Source organism: Ixodes scapularis, unplaced genomic scaffold (genome assembly GCF_016920785.2).
Source record: "Ixodes scapularis isolate PalLabHiFi unplaced genomic scaffold, ASM1692078v2 ptg001864l_1__unscaffolded, whole genome shotgun sequence".
Classification (NCBI taxonomy): domain Eukaryota; kingdom Metazoa; phylum Arthropoda; class Arachnida; order Ixodida; family Ixodidae; genus Ixodes; species Ixodes scapularis.
In genome coordinates this window covers 722533-740002 of record NW_024610203.1, presented here as the reverse complement: position 1 = coordinate 740002, position 17470 = coordinate 722533, and the positions used below count along the sequence as shown (strand labels likewise).

At 46.7% G+C, this 17470-nt stretch overlaps 1 protein-coding gene across 1 annotated transcript; it reads right to left on the bottom strand.

Moving 5' to 3' along the window:
- Window positions 1–1494: 1494 nt before the first annotated feature.
- On the bottom strand, window positions 1495–8466 carry LOC121046699. Its single transcript, XM_040501223.1, has 2 exons — window positions 7194–8466; window positions 1495–2204 (listed from the first exon to the last, which is right to left on the bottom strand). Exons 1-2 carry the CDS (start codon window positions 8464–8466, stop codon window positions 1495–1497), a joined length of 1983 nt encoding a protein of 660 aa, XP_040357157.1.
- Between the last annotated feature and the right edge of the window lie 9004 nt (window positions 8467–17470).

The window sequence follows — 17470 nt, the reverse complement described above, 5'->3', positions numbered from 1 at the left end:
GACATTCCTTTGGCGGTGATGATGAAAACTAAAAACTTGGTTTTGGTTTGAAATCGATTGTTGTTGGGAATAAACTGTTTCAGAAAGATGAGTTGGCATTCAGAACTCCTAAAAATACATAAAACACCTGTTTAGCGCGCAACTGTGTGCCTAAATAGTGCACGAAAATAAATGTATTGATGACGATGGTAAATCGTATCAATTAGGTTGCGGTTGCTGCGTATGAACGCGAGCGGCCCATGTTGCTGGTGTTGCGATGAAAAATTGCTGGGAGAAATTACCCCGTTTGGAGCGGGCCTTATAAAACAAAACTGTCGTGACTCCACAACTAAGTAGAGGCGCGTCTGAAGCTAGCGCGGGGTTTATTATATGATTCGGGCTTTTTTTTTATGTAGAGAGATGGACGAAGGTACGCTTGTGGCTCATGTTGGAACATGTAGGGTTTTTCAAGGGTGCCTGTAGGAATTTAGCAGAAAACAATTAGTAACACTGCTCTTAGGTAGGTTCATCTTAGAGCCACTTAATAAGCTACTCTTCAGAGTAACGACCTTTACTCATCTTGGGGCTTAAAATCATGGTTGCCAGTTATCTGAGGCTTTATCTAAAATCACAACAATTACACCTCCGCGTCCTCCATAAATGCTTATACAGTTCGCGACAGACCAAAGCAATATTACAAAGCTTTCTAACGCCGAATCTAATGCTCAGGAAGTCGCACTTTTGAATCATGACGATCAGCAGTTGTGTTTGCTCTGCGCATGTACCAAGATGGAGGCGAACACAAAAATATCGGGGAACAGTGTCGATACTTTAAGCGTAGCTCATTTGCTGGCTTTAGGTTGAACCATTCGCGAGTTCTTGTGCAATTTCCGCGCGCATGCGCAGTGGCGTCACTGTGTCGCACGGGAACAAACCGTTCGCGTCAGAACGACTCACTAAAACTCTCTAGTAACCACGATGCACAGAACAGGCAGCGGAGAATGTTTTTCTACAAATCTGCACTGAGATTATTAGAGTCGAGAAGTTGTAGTTTCGTCACTGACATCTCAAGATGCACAGGACGTGGACGTTCACGTTCAGGCTTCGGGATTATTTCTTTGGTATGCTTATTGGCTGGTTCCGCAACCTTGTTGTATACAGAGTGATAATAAGGCGCTTGGGACTAGCTACAATCAGCGTTTCTTAAGCTACCAGGGTCTATAGTCGAGTTTGTTATTCCATAAGAGTCATTAGAGCAAAGAGTTCGAAGCTTCCGTTGTGGCGACTAAATGTACGATTTTTTGAAGAGAGCATTGCTCACGTCGCGCGTCGCATTGTGAGGCTTTCTGACATTTCTGGAATTCTGCTTAGAAAAACAAATCCTCTTCTCCACTCAAAGTGTTGATTTATTGAAGTATCTGCTCCCGCAATGTGCCCATAAATCTAAGGGAATGCGCTCCGAAGAACTAGGCAGGGAGTAAAAGCACCGCTCACTCCAGGCACACGAGAATGGATTCAAACCACGGTGAGGGCAGCGATTTTTCTGCAGTTATAAATGGGCTCCCTTTTGGTGTAGACAAGCACCCAGGGCCGAAGTTCGCATATGTTCACTTTGTCCAAGAAATGTCTTGTGATTGCGTTGCGGGTGTAAAACGCTCCCACTATTTCTACCTCTTCCCCCGGTTCGAGGAGCTGAAGGAGACTATGCATGAGTGACTCTGCTGTTTCCACGTCGTCGGCCATTAGCCAGCGCAAGACAGGACGTCCATGTTTGTCTTTCTGTATCGCTCCGTAACCGCTGACGTTTCTTTCGTTCCTGGTTGCCACCCTGACATGAAGACCCATCTCTTGCAGCGTGGAATCTAGGAATCGCTTTCTGCTGTACCCGAAAACGTGCTTGTCGTAGGAAACTAGGGCGTCGAAGTACTTGTCCTTGTAGTCGAGTGTCAAGACTTTCTTCTTGTAAGCACTTCTGGACAAACGAACTGGCCCGAACATGATGGGGCTGACGGTGGATACCTGAAACGGATAACTGGAGAGAAGCTCTTGGCTGTCATCTTGCGGAAGCACAGTGAATACGTTCTTGCCTCCCGTTGTGTGCAGCATTTGGTTCCAGAGTAAGAGACCTAAGTCCTGGAACGAGTAGCCCTGGAGCAGGTGGAAGAAGCCACAGAAAGCGACTTCTTCGTCAAAGGTTAGGATGCTGGCTGTTCCGCAGATGTTTCCTGAAAATATTGCAACCGAAACGGTATTTTATGTCCTTGAACCTATGCCGTGCATGCGCGCTCAGTATGGTCACGGCGCTTCGCGTATCGCCACAGTCTTTACCGACGCCGACAGAGCACCTTACTCTATCTAAAAAGTCTTGTGCAGTGTTGTCAAAAGCGCGGTTGCAAGCGTGCGAATTTGTACGTCTTTATAATTATTGTAGGACGCTGTCAAAAATACTTGCACAAGCCCGTGGCTTGGTACAGCTTCATTTTTGCACGAAATTACGTGCCGATTAATTACTGAAAAACGCCATGTGCTCGTGCTAACATGCGGTACAGTCAGTGACAGAGAAGCTCTGCTTTCAACACGCGCTTGTGGGCTTCCGACGTGCTACGGCTCTTCGTGGTCACGAGATGCCCAAGTGTCATCAAAAGTTGAATGCACCTGCTGGAGGCGGAGCTTCCACTGCATTTTTGACGTAGCACAGATATTTTCGTCAGTCGCCTAGACAACTATAGGTGGTATTCACTGGGCGCCAATGTAAGCGCAGCATCCATAGCGCATGCTCAAAACGGTATCCCACTTACCTTGATATAGAACTTACGATCTTGGCGGCGTGAACTGCGCGTTGCTGAAGCATTGTGGAAGCTCATCGTGAGCTCGCGCTCTGCGACAGCGGGCTCAATTATGGCCGCCAGTGAATTCCACCTATTCGCGGTGAAAAGCTGCTCCTTACAAAAACGTCATATATGGGCCAGACATCTTTCATATAGGAAGTATTCACTGTCGGCCATAGCTGTGTGCGCGACTGCTGAGCGCGTGCTGATGGCAAGCTTCCACAGTTTCTTTTGTAACGCGCATTCCTCACGCTCAAGATTGCCGGTCTTAGCAGCCTATTAATGTGGGCTCGTTCAGAGAATGCGCTCTAGACATCACCCACAAATATGGCGCCCAGTGAATACTCCTTATATGGCTATATCTATTCATACAAGTAAATAAATAAAACAGTATATTGGCGCATAAAGGAACAACTAGGGGCATACATCGCAAAGGGATGCCATATATAGCCTGGTATGGTAACATATATATCCATATATGGCGTAAATTACTGTTATATATATGGCTGTATGTAGTCCCTTATATGGCGTGCTTTTCCTATATTTAGCCGTGTATAGCTATATGTAGTTCACTATATGGCGTCCTTTTCTAATATTTACCTTTATATAGAAGTATTATGTTTATTATTTGACACGGACAGAAATTCATGTAACAAATATGAAAGACGTTTTTCAATTCCCTGTAATGCGAAATTAGAAAGCAGCTTTTGAGGAGGAGGAGGGGAAGGTACGGAGGGGACGGTATGTTTCTCCTCTCCCTCCGTAGCCTCCCCTCCTCCTCTCCCCCTCGCTTCCCATTTAGCAGGATATTTCTGCCAAATTTCCCGCTAAAGTTAGCGAAAAGTTCCCCAATAATTTGGGCGGGTTAAGTATCCCCGCTAAATTTAGCGGGGAAATTTAGCGGTCAGGTGTCCAGTTCGAGATTCGGGAGCAGCGGGATGGGCCGTGTGTATCAACTTTACTGCGTTTCGTCTCAAGCGGTGTCGAGTGTCTTCCAAGGGTTTATTTGTGAATGTGCCGTGCGCCGCCTGCATTTGGAGTTTGCTGTTTATATCGCAAGCAGTCAAGTTTCATATACGTATCCTGTTCGTTTTCGCGTTGCGTGGTCGAAATCCGGCTGATGTGTGGCGCCTCGAAGCAACTTCAGGAAATTGTATTGGTTTCTTAGTTTTGCATGCTGATTGCAATGGTGATTGAAAATAAACATTTTCCTCTTATATTTTGCCGTTTTTCTTTTCTACACTATGTCTGCATGCGCGGATGCGTCACTGCTATGCCGTGTTTAAAAGGCATCTTTGGCATTCGCGATATTATAAGAAGTGAATAATTCCCATGGGTAGGCAAATAGAGTCCTGAGGTTCGTGTCCCTGATAGCATTTATTTTACAACCACCAATTTGTTTCACAAAGCGGAAGCGCGACAAACGTTACAGGAGCGAGCAGCATGCCTTCACTTGCCTATGTTTACGCCTGTTCCGTAGAAACGCGCGATCTCTTCACGTGTATATAATTTTGAGGCATGTGTTTATTATTCCACATTTTATCTCGTGTGTTCATTATTTTATCACGTCCGGGGAGCAGTTTTAAGCTCGTCGTTTTATATTGGTTCTGGCGAACAGTGGTGTCTGCGTGCCTGCATATGTGTGACTCGCTGGCCACAAGGAGTGTATTGCAGTTTTCTCAGTTTTTAGCTTGTAGTTTTTTTAGATAACTAAAACACTGCAAGTAGCATCGTATATAAGATTGCCATATATGGGGCTGATACGTACTTATTACTTACCATGTCCAAATATGGGATTATATAAACTAATCAAGATATTGGCCTATAAAAAAATTGGACAGATATGGCCGGATATGCACACATATAAGGGCCATATATGAACCTCAGATGCGTATCTGGCCGTATCCGCCCGGTTCCTTATATATCCATATCCGGGTTTTTAATATAAGTCCAGATAGGACATTTTTGTAAGGGCGATCGCTAGGAGCGCGTTGGGTGTCTTCACTGTGAGTAGTGCACGTGCTACCCACGCAGTTATGTTTTAATTTTTATAGCGAATAGAAGTTTGGTTTTGCACGTGCTTGCACCAGCAGAGGAAGTTGAAGTATCCTTACTCCGGGTTGTGAAAAAATTCCACCAGTCGGCGATACTCACACTTCTCGCTTAACGTCACTGGATCCTCGGAAATTAGCTCAAGCTGCCCTCGATGCAAAAGGCACGTTCAACCTGCAGCACTTGGGAAGATCATGGCGGCACAGCGCAGCACCGATTTAGATTTCAGACGCCATGTTCTTCCCAGAAGTGGCGGGCGGCACGTGTCTCGGGAATTTCCAGAATGAATGGCGCCGTTTTTTCCAGGATGAAGGGGCTTTATTCTCACTGGGAATACCAAAACGAGTGCAACGACAGGGACACCGGGACAACTGTGACTCATGACAGCTTCACGATGGTGCTTATTGCATTTATTTCTTGTACTCTGTACGACGAACAGTCTTCCCAGTGACTCTGTTGTTGGTGTGGTTCTATTCAGGGTCTCTGTCTATGCCGAATGGCTGGCCCACTCTTATTTTCTGGACAGCGTGAATGGTCGCCACCCCCTCCTCCCCGTTCCGACACGCAAACAAACTTCCAGCCTACCATAACCTGGTTGAGTAGTACTTTGTTGGTATTCTGAATCGTAATTAATATTTTTTTATTTTATGAGACGAGCGATATTGAAACTTAACCATAATATGTCCGGTTTTGAAGCATGCTTTTGCTTAACTAATGCTCGCGCTATAAAGACACATTACAAAGCAAAAAACGTAAGGTACCTCGAGCGTGTTGCCTTTGCTGCCTTGTGACCTCAAAGGTGAACAAAGTATAAGGAACCCAGTCGTCATACCCCTCTCAAATGAAAATAAAAGTTGTCCGTTTAATGCAAGTTTTTAAGTTATTATTATAGTAATTTTATGATTCACACGGCAGCGTAAAGGTACCTTTCGCACAGGTACCTGTAGTAAAGAGAGCTGGAGATCGTAATCACACGGCGCATAAAGGTCCCTTTCGCTAAGGGAGGTCCTGTGTTAAACGGCGCTCGCATAGTTTCCTTTACAGCTACAGGGAGTAGCCTCGGACCCACGAACTCTAAAAATAACAGATGTATTAGTATATCTTGTGTAATGCATTATAACAAATTGAATATATATAAGTAGCAAATTATGAAATGATTCTGAACACAAATGGGATATAATATTACATTAAAGAGAAATGCATACTCCAGCTAGCAGGTAGCAGCGGCAGCACGTGGGAAACAATGTCTGCTACGAACCCGAACGCGATGGATCACTGCGAGCTCTTTTTGAAGGTCGTAGACGAGTCGTCCGACTCACTCTCCCAGTACCCTTCATCCTCGTCGTCGTCCATTCCTTTCGATGGCGTGACTGGTGTAACCTAGAGCCACTAAATGAGCTGCGCTTAGAGTATCGGCACTTCGTTCCCCGACATTGTTCTGGGCGCCGCCATTTTGGGGCTTGTGCAGAGCAGACGCAACTGCCGATCGTCGTGATTCAAAAGTGCGACTTCCTCAGCATCAGATTGAGTGTTCGGAAGCTCACGTAATATTGCTTTACTCCATCGCGAACTGTTTAAGCATTTGTGGAGGGCAGAAAAGCGTTTCCTGTGATTTCAGATAAAGCTTCAGATAACCGGCAACCATGATTTTAAGCCGCAATATGGCCAAGTGTCGTTACTCTGGAGCGTAGCTTATTTAGTGGCACTAGTGTAACCGTGAGACTCCGACGCTGGTCGTTTCTGCCGGGCACTATTTAGCTACCTCAGTGAAAACTTCATGGAAAAATGGAGCTGCTAAACAGAAAAATGTCAACCACATCGCAATGGAAACTCGTAAACGCAGACAATTTAGGGCCAGTGCGGCCAGGCCCGTCGGTCGTTTTAAAGCAAGGCTCATTTAAGTGCGCTCTTAGACTTTGAAAAAAAAAAAAAATAAAGTGCCGTAAAGGCAAACAGAAATATTATTCTTGTTTTAATTGTGGTATTAACACACAATAATCAAAAACTGCGCGTGAAAAAGATTTCGAGGAATAATTGTTTATCATGAGCTCCTCTCGCTGTTCAGCAGGAGTGCAACCGACATCAACTTAAAGTGCTCCGTTTATTTATCGTGTGATCAAGAAAGCCATTTACTACAGGTACCTTTAGCTAAAGGACGTAAGTTAGAGGTATCTTTAGGCTGCCGTGTTAATTGGGTATTACTTACGCAACAAAATATTTACTGCATACTGTTGTTTCTTAGTGATCTTTCGGACGCCCAAGCATTTTGATTACCATTTGCGCTCAATGCTTTGACTGTGGAAGTTGCGAACGGTAAGCAAACAGAGTACCTACCTTGCGCGGCCTCGACAGCGACGTAGAAGCCATTGGGGCACACCATGCGTCTTGTGATAATTGAGGCGGACACCGTGGAAGTAAATTCTTCTTCCTTCCATGGCAAGAACATCACTTCCTTGACATCGCCGTCAGATGCGATTCTCAACTTGAATAAATTCAGGCTTTCAGATGGAACGGTTGCGATGTAGTTCGCCAAGTCATGCCTTCCGAAACAAAGAAATGAGAGGCAAGCCTTTTCCAATGGCAATGCACCTTCGCACACTGCGCAGTAGCCTGTGTGCGCTCCAACTGTCTTCGATTGTGGCGCCCCTTGCGTCGGTGTGGACGCTAGTTTAGTTTCTTTAGCCGTCCCAGTCGACGTACCTTTATTTTCTTCACTCTGCATTGAACGAGATGGAGACTTTTGCGATTCGTCACTCGTCACGAGCTCCGTTTTGTCAGTTTTTATTGTATCTTGTGTTGTTCTTTGGTCAGAAGCGTGCTCTTGTTTCTTTTTCTCTGCGGGTATCGTACCATATAACGGTGGTTGATCTGAATCTGCTACGTATTTTTTTTCTCCCCGTTTCTCTGCAGCCTTTATGGCAGATTGGGTTGAATCTGCCACCTTCTCTTCATCATCATATATCTCTGTACCTGATATCGTTACCTTAACAGCGCCTTGGACGTTTTTGCTGTCTGCGGATGCTGCGGTACCGTATCCTGCTTCATGAGTTATGTCAGTTCTATTTGTAGATGCACCTGATGCTGGAGCTTGGCGTGTTATAAATGGTTCTGTGTGAAAGGCTCTGTTGTCAGTTAACTTCGCGTTTGCTTCCTTTGTTTCAGTCTTCGATTCTTTTTTGCCTAAGGAAGAGTCCTTTTCAAGCCATCCTTTGGACACGAATGTAGCGTGATCGAAGCGCGGATTGGAAACTATCGCTCTGTTTACAAACACCTCAGCATTCGAATGAATGGAATTTGCGGGCTTACGTGTGTCGAGAAATCCTTGCGGGGTTTGGATTACTCCTGTGTGCTGCTCAAGTAGCTTAGTCCTGGGAAAGTCTTTAAGCATATTGTCCATTTCTCTCGTCTGGTTTATGGACAGCACTCGTCTTGCAACGGCTTCGGCGTAAGCATTCCGTATCCTTGTGAGACTCTCACTGTGCGACGGAAGACCAATGGAGGGTCGTTGATCACATACGTTTGTGCCCGAAGATGTTGTACGAACTGTCGGTGCCGTGATCTGATCCAGAATTTCGCTTACCAGAATTTGCTCTTCGGCCATGACCATGTCTGGCGTGTTCTGGCCTTTTTCAGGCGCTGTAACCTCAACCAGGTAAGTCGAGACGTTCGGATCAAGTTTCATGATGATGCATTTAGATACCCTTTGCTCTGTAGACGTTATCACTCCCCCGAGCTGTTCCCGTTGCGATGTAGGGGGAGTTTGGTCGACGTTACGGGCACTTATGTGAGGCATCTCCGACTGCGGATGACGATAGTCGCTCACGTATTCATCGCGAATATTCTTACCGACTGTTGAAGTGTAAAACACCGGGACGGGACCAGTACTCGACTGTTGTTCGGCTCCAGGTCGATGCGGACTATAGACAGAGAAAGTTTGAGGCAATGTTTCCTTGACTTGTTTCTCTTGCCTTTGGGCAGCAGCGGTATTAATGTGATGTTGAACAATTTCTTCTATTATTTCTGCGATGGACCTTCTGCTGATAAGATGCGAAGGAGGCTTGCCTTCCTGTGTTTTTGAATTGGTCGCAGAATCGACTTTGTGGTCAGTTTCAGTTTTAGACTCTAGTGGTACTTCGGGTCTGCATACGGCTGGCACTGTTCTTTGAGGAGCCGGCGCGGGGATTTCTAAGTATAAATTTTCCGACGGTTCAGATAGGGGGAGTGACTCTCTCTTCTCGCTAAAAGGATACTCTGTATATTTTCTGTGGCGGCCTTCTGTGACGTTTTCTTTATTCGTGTCCTGGTATTGCGCAGGAGTTTCAGAGTAGGAAGGTATAACACTCGTCTTCCCTGACACTTGCGATTTTTGTTTCTTTCGGTCTGTAGCAAAATACCCACGAAGGCTGTTGTCCTCGTAATAATAGATACCAGATTGTGCAGCTAATAGGTCGTCCTCGCTGGTTCTGAAAAGGCCGTCTTCATCGTAATCTTCATGCTGGAGAACACCAAGCGCCGCCATTCCTTTGGAAGATCTCACTTCTATTTCATCGTCGGCCAATGGCAGTGGCTTCTGTAGTGCTTCACTTTCTTCAATCTTCTTTTTAGTAGACCTGACGAATTCAGTTAGTCCTTTAAGCTCCTCTCCAATGTAGAGGCGAAGGTTACTGTCCATGTATGGTTCACAGTAAGATTCTTTTGTAATCTTATCTTCGATTAGATCACCCTCTTTATTGTAAACCTTTACTGTAGGTTTTAAAACATTTTGCTGAAGCTGAATATTATGTTTCGAGATTACGGCTTTCTCCAACGGAAACGGATGCTCCAGTGATGATACTTGGGAACTTGATTGGTGCTCTGATTGCGGTGTTTTTTCACCGAAGTATTCCAACCAGTGCGGAGTCGCTGTCTCTTCTAAATTTTGCGAAGGTTCATTAGCATATTTGGAATCGGAATTTTGGAGTGCTTGGTGTTGCAACTGTCTAGCCACTGTTTCGCTGTCTAAAACCGGTACTATAAATGGATATTCGTCACCGAGCACAGGGTGCGTGCATGAATTTGAGCCGAAAAATGTTCGATCCTCTGCAGCAGCGGGCTGCGCAAAAGTGGATATTGCGGATAGTCCAGACTGCGTTCCCGCCTGCGGCGAGAAGTTAAGAAGCGTCTTGTCTTCATGGGCTGTGTTAACTCCACCGCTGTTCTCTGGGGCTACAACCGTCTCTCGCTTATTGACGACGTTCATAAATTTGTCTGATATGCTCTCGCGCTCAGTCCGCCGTGTAAACAGGCTTGGAGATGTATCGAAAAGTGATTTTTCTTCTTGTTTTTGAAAGAAAGAGCCGGGGAGCCTTGCTGTCTGCAGTGAATGTCCTGCCTTTCCTTTCATGTCTATTGTCGACAGGTCTTCAGGTGCACACTCAGCTTGAGCTACATGTGTCGGACCCGAGCGAATAGAGTCGAACAGGGGTTTAGCTTCCCTTGATGTTCCCATCATGCTCCCCCCGAACACTGTACCTTGAGTGTTGACGTTATTCTTGTCACCCAACGTCCGAAAGAGTCCATCATAACGCTGAGTAAAAGGGGAGCTCCATGTATCGAATTGGACATCGAAGGAGGAGCTCAGGGGAAATTTCTCTTGAGGGGATTGAGATGTGATTCCGAGGGATGCCCGACGTCCTGTCGCCGTTGGCGCAATCAGGGTTTCTGGCAATCCTGGACGAGGACTAAGCGACTGCGCAATGTCATTTTCGTTTACTGATGACGTTGAGGTTACTTGAAGGGAAGGCTTCTTTTCCGATGACTTCATGGTTAATTTCGCGGAGGAGTCTTTTTCCAATGGCTTTTCGGTTGCGTCCGGAGCAGTGTCGCTCTTCGATGTATTTGCTATCGCCACCTCGGTGGCGCCGCTTACTTCTTCCTTTTTGTCAGTCTTCTTCAGGCGATCAGGTATCAAATCGAGCCGAGCCCTTACGAGCGAAGGGAAAGCGACAGGCTCTTCTTTGCTTTGAATTTCAGTATGGACGGGCATTACTGCTGTAAAAGGAGATGTTACCCTTGCCTGAAGCGAATCGAATGCATTCGACGTGACGTAGTTTGTGCCTTCTAGTGTTTCAAAACGGGACTGTTCCAGTGGAGTGCTATTTTTCCACTTGGAACTGGTCTGCTGTGTCATCGTCAGTTGTGCTCCCAAAGATTTGGAGAAAGCGTTCGAGTCTCTTAGTCCAAGTTTTTCGGACGATGCCGACTCCGCGGTCATTTCTTCTTGTCTAGCACCAGTCGAGCCCTTGTCGCAAGAACCGATGGGAACTTCTACATCTTGGAGATTACATGAGTTCATTGTTGATGGCTGGTTAATGACCGTTACTATGTTTTGTGACCCGGTCACGCTTGCAACTTTGTTTGCATGTGAACACTGATAATCGTCCGCAATGCTGTTGTCAGAAAACGCTGATTTCAGGCTTCTTTGTCGTTTAGTTGAACCTGTAAAGTCGAACATGGTTCCCATGCTGCTGCTGATAGGCGTTATTTTGATAAGAGAGCTTGATCTAAAATGGTTGTTGCTGCTGCGTGATGCAACGCCCTCGGCTGCCGAGGCCCTATGCATTTCTTCGGCCGAGCTGACTGCTTTCGGGTAAGTCGAGTCGACAGTCCTTTTCGCCTCGGAACTGACTGCGTCGGCATCAGGCGTTTCCCTTGATCCTGAAAATTGCCCCAAGTTATTTGAGTTTCTATGGAATAACACAATGGGTGATTACAATGTTGGTATTGTACCCAAAATTCAAAGGAGTCATAAAATTCTAGTGCGACAGCGAGCAGACAACTTTGTCGTCTCCTCGCGGAACCTATCGAAAGATGACGCCACACTTTACAACCTAGACCACCTCGGTCATCTGCGAACATGTCCGCCGTTGCCCCTGGAAAAAGTATCTAAATTTTTAGGGGAAGAGGGCTACTCCTTTTAAGTTTGGCAAGTGAAAAACCCTACGTTAACGCACATTTAATGAAAGCTGGAACTTTTTAGGTGCAGGCGCCGATATCTTCGGCTGTGCTCCATTGTGAACACCACATAGCTCTGTGTCAAGAAAAAAACCAGTTTTTTATGCTGAAGTTAGGATGGAAGAAGTTGTGCTGTTTCAGAACCATCGATTCTGATATTGTAAGCATATAGGATTGAAATGTTACATTCTGAATCGGGCACATCAAAATTAATATTTCGGTGGGGCTAATTTGGACAGTCCGTTATTCAACAGCAGGAAATAATTATCTAGAACTTAGGCTTCTCTTAGCATGGTACGTTGACCGTGACAATGACTTTGTCTTTTGAAGTTGCTAGAAGTTTCTATTACGGGCTTTGCGTACATAAGTGCACTTGTTGATCAAGCCCATAATACTTGAAAATAAGGTGAAGGTCAGGCGCACGAATTGCTGGCGGTGTCCTTGTGGCTCTAAAAGAAAGGCGTCAACTGAATTTCTTTGAAATTAGCTCTGCGCCGTGTTCAGTGACGGCTTAAAAACTCAAGGCATGGCGAGATTGGTGCTTCTTATCGTCGCTCAGCACCCAATGAAATTGTTGCATTAGCCAATTAGAACGTCGAAGTACGAATCACGAAGGAGGAGGTGTGAACGTAAGCTACGCTTTGCGTTTCTTGAGCTGCCAATGAGCATACAAAAATACGAAAGGAGAGCAATAAGAAATAAATTATGGCGGTGGGCAGCGCCATTCCGCCACGTGCAAGAAATGCTATCCCCAAACTCGAGCCATCTGTGTATCGGAACATGCGCAGTGTAAGATTAGACTTAACGTACGCTAATAACTCTAACGGTTATATGATACGAAATGTACGTTGCAGAAGTTTTGTCTAAGCCTGATGCCAGCAAGCGTCCAGCGGCAAACAAATATGTTGGCCACTATGGCTGCTGGCCGGAGCCCTTCTTATATTCGCCCGTGTGCGACGTGCTCTGCTCGCTTTCTTATAAGCAACAAACACGTGTCCGCTGGGCTGGTGAGATGCTGGACTGACCAGTAGGCTTCTAAACATCCTCTCCCTCATTTTGTTCTTTTGAGCTCTATGGCGTGTGTATTAGGCGAGAATTCCCAGAATTTGTTTCGGATTATCAAACATACGCTGCGTTGAAGAAGACTCATCTCGCTGACATCTAATACAGAGCTGTTTTGTCCCGCTTAAGGCCTGTTCACACATGCAGCGGAGCGCTACAAGCATAGCGCTGAGCTCGCGATAATCGCGTGCTGACGGAAGCGTTCACCAGCTTTGTCTCGCACCGTCAAAGTTGTTGCTCGTGGCAGACGATAAAAAGCTGACCGCACGCAAACAGCGCTACATCAGCGCTTCGCTGCATGTGAGAACCATCCCTTATGGTGTTGATATACACTATATAAAGAACTGCTCAGAGCAAATAATACGTAGAAAAAAACATACAAAAAACAAGACTGTGACCACATGCCAGCCACGTGTATCGTCAATAACAGAAAACCGTCTTACTAGTAGTAGTAGCTCCCAGTTGATGGCTTGCGCCCGCAGTAAGGGCGACCGGTTTGATAGCTCTTCGGGTGCCGAACAAAGCGTCTTGTTCAGTTGTAACAGAGTGGTTGCTGGAACTTGTTCCCAACACACCGGACGCGTTGATGAAATAATCGGGACTTGCCATGCGTTCCAACTCAGCGCCTTTTCCAGTGTTGACACGGCGGTTGCTGGAACTTGTCCTCGACAGAACGGGTGCGCTGAACAGAGAACTGGGACTTGCCACGCGTTCGAGTTCAACACCTTCTCCGGTGAAGACACGGCGGTGGTCCGTACTTGTCATCGACACACCGGTCACGTTGATGAAAGGAGTTGGACTCACGACGTTCTCCAGCTCAGCGTCTTGTCCAGTGGTAACACAGCGGTGACTGGAACATGTTCTCGACACACCGGACACGTTGACCAGAGTTCTGGAATTCATGGCTGACTGCAGCCCACTGCTTGTCCCAGTAGTGACACAGCGGTCGCTGGAACTCGTTCTTGACACAACTGACACGCTTATGACAGGCGTGGGACTCGCAACCGATCCCATTCCGGTGTCTCTTGCAGTCGTGATACTACGATGACTGGAACTTGTCCTCGACACATGGGACACATTGGCTGAAGGATGGCCCTCTGCGACTTCTCCCGGTTCCAGGTCCAGCCCCTGCTGGGGCTCATCATCGATGACGGGCGTCGCGAGCCGTTGCATGGCAGCACTTTTCCTTCGCCGCTGGCGTCAGCTTTGGCGGCTGAGCCACTCGGAGAAAAGCCAGAGAGCCGTGCACGGCGGTCCTGCTTAGCGAGGCGGATCTCGAGCTGTCATTGCGTGCGGACGCGGGTTTCTTTTTCCTCGTCCGCTGCGGACGATTTAAGAAGGTCCATGTCTGTCATCGAAAACTTGCTACGAACGCCCATGTGGAGACATACCGCCGAATTCACAAACCTCACTCAAACTGAGGGGCCCCTCCACTTCCTCGAGGAAGGATCAAGGCCCGCCCCTGGCCAATCGCGACGGCGGATCCGACGAGCGTTCACGGCTCGCTTGCGCAAGGTCGGTCAGCACGGCTACTGACGTATCTCAGGACTGTGAAAACAAGGATGAGAATAAAGGGTTCACGTAGCCCCGGCCGTTTTCTTACGTCACGTTACGTTACGAAAGCCTACTTTGCTTATGCCACAAGCCACAGTGACAACTGTGCTCCATATTAAGCGTGACTACCAGTTCAAGGAGATAGCCTGGCACGAGACATTCGAGGTACAGATGTTTCGGTGACTTATCCGTAGCGTACGAAAACTTAGGAAATGAAGCGATGTAAAGCAGCGTTAATGGGAAATGATATTGTTGACGTGGATATCTCCTTTATTACACGTGACTAATGGAAGGTATGAGGGACTTATTTTTGCTTTTCTGAATCTTCATCTCGATCGACGGCTTGGAAAATTTCGCGGAATACATAACTAGACAAATTTATTGCCACGCAGATTTATAAGTACGAATTGCGACAATGCAATGTGTCAGCTATTTTGTGCCGTGTTAAGTCTAGCCATATCCATAGCCAGCATTCACTGGCGGCCATAGCTGTGTGCGCGACTGCTGAGCGCGTGCTGACGGCGTGCTGCCACAGTTCTTTCGCCACGTGCGTTCCGCACCACCAAGATTGCCGGTCTTAGCAGCCTAATAACATGAGCTCTTTCCGAGCATGCGCTCTAAATGCCGCCCTCAAATATGGCGTCCAGTGAATACTCCCTAATGGCGATGTGAGCGATCAAAAGCGTCGCTGTGGTCGGCCCACCACACTTGGCCGAAAGCTGACTATGACGTCAGCAAAGAATGTCTCATCGACGGAAATAAGAGGAATGTAAGAACTTCAATTTTTACGGTGTTTGCAGTGCTGCTTTGAGAGCGCTATGATTTCGAGCTTCCACCATGCCCATTACAAACACCATCGAACTAGTTGTTCACGAGGTAATGACGTCACGAAAGGTAACCAAAGGAGGGCGCCACCAAAACGTCTCGCCTATCTCGCCGCTAATTAGCCCCGTGCACGACCGAAAGCGTCGCTGTGGTCGGCCTTCCACGATTGGCCGAACGCTGACTATGACGTCGGAAAGGGGATTTATCATCGACGGAAATAAGAGGAATGAAAGAACTTTAATTTCGACGGTGTTGGCAGTGTTGCTTTAAGAGCTCAATGATTTCAAGCTTTCACCATGATATTTACAAACACCATCGAACTTGTTGTTTGCAAGGTAATGACGTCACAAGGGGCAACCATAGGAGGGCGCCACCAAAACAGCTCGCCGCTAATACTGACAAAGCCTGGCACATCGTCACGTGACGCGGCCGCCTAAATTGAAAAGGTAAAGCGGCAGAGAAGAGTCTGATACCCGTGCCCACTGTACCCGTGCCACACGGGCAACTCCAATGCCATTTACCACGAATGACATTTGTGTGATCGGAGAATCAGCTCGCAATCTGTCGCGCGTGGAATGCGCCACGCCGGGAGTGTCGCGCGCTGATTGGCCGTCCGCTGAAATATCATTCGTTGTAAATGGCATTCGAGTTGCCCGTGGGGCACGGGTATAAAGCCCATGAGGAGATATAATCTCTCATGTAGCTCGTCCCACTCGGTTCGTCTAGTACACTCTAATATGGCAGCTCCGAACGGCATTATAATGATAGCTGGCAAGAAATTGAATATGGCCGATTGACACCAGCAGCGGCTAAAAATGCAAAGAACAATAAAGGACAGACGGGTAGAAGAGAAAGCTGAAGTGCGTAGTGATGCCCTTTCTGTAATGTGCTCGCTCTGCCGATTGGCTGAAATTGCACGCAGCTTCCACCGCGCTGTACGCAACTTTTGAGAAAGAACGACAGGACGTCTCTTACGGATGTTCGTCCTCCAGCAGGCGCTCGTCTCCCTTCGCAATACTTTAGAGGCATGGGAATGCTCGCGACTCACGAGACACCCAAGTGTTATCGAAGCTACTCGTGATGAAGGCGGGACGACTCTAGGACCTTCTCGCCCTTCTCATTCTGCCAGTGACAAGAAAAGAAACAGCACCCGATGTATAATATATAGGGAACTATTTTATTGAAAGTTATATCAAGCAAACATGCTGGCCAACGTAGCTTCACCAAGGAATTGGCCCTTTCCTCAGAAAATACACTTTTCTCGAGGTGCGCGAAATTCTGTGTTTACGTGTGATCCTGAGCTTATTTTAATTTATTGACGTGCATTTCTATTCCCATATCAAACATCTTTAAAATATTAAGCTCTTATCACATGTCTGTATGAAGCTTCTAAAGCTGCGGCTTCACTGTTTATACCCATCATACGAAAGACAGTCTGCAGACAGCTTCAAACGCGAGTCACCAAGAGATCCGTGATTCGAGTGCAGCATGGTAATGAGTTCAAGGAGAAATTTTGCACGCGGCATCCAAACCACGGATTTCGCGGTGACTCGCATTTGCAGACCGTCCCTCATTTGATCTATGAGCAGTATGACCCCGACTCATAGGGATGCTGAACCAAACATTTCAGTGTCAATAATAAGTGGCGCACGTTCTTTCCACGAGCCAGCAGCCGCCGGGGTGCGCAAGAACACGCAACGAAATTGACGTCATCATATCCTCCATTCAAGCTTATAGACGTTTCCACTGTTTACAAAAATCACAGTCCACACGTGTTAAATCACAGTCCAGAACGCGCAAGTTCGTCGCTTCGAAAAGCGAGCAAATCACGCGCCATATGCACGAACACTGAAAATGGAACCTGCCAAGTGCCCTTTCTTGGAAAGGTCTATTGAGAGTGAATGGGGGATACGATGACGTCAATTTCGTTGCGTGGGCTCGCGCACCCCGGCGGCTGCTGGCTCGTGGAAAGAACGTGCGCCACTTATTATAGACACTGAAATGTTTGGTTCAGTATTCCTTTAAGGAAACGTTTCCACTTTTATAAAATTTGTTGTGTATACGATGCCGTTCCAAGAATTTGACTACTCAGTTAGTTCTCGTCAACATTTAAAAATATAATTTTTCGCAATTTTATAAATTGAGGTTTTTTCTAAATTATTAGTTTAATCAACACC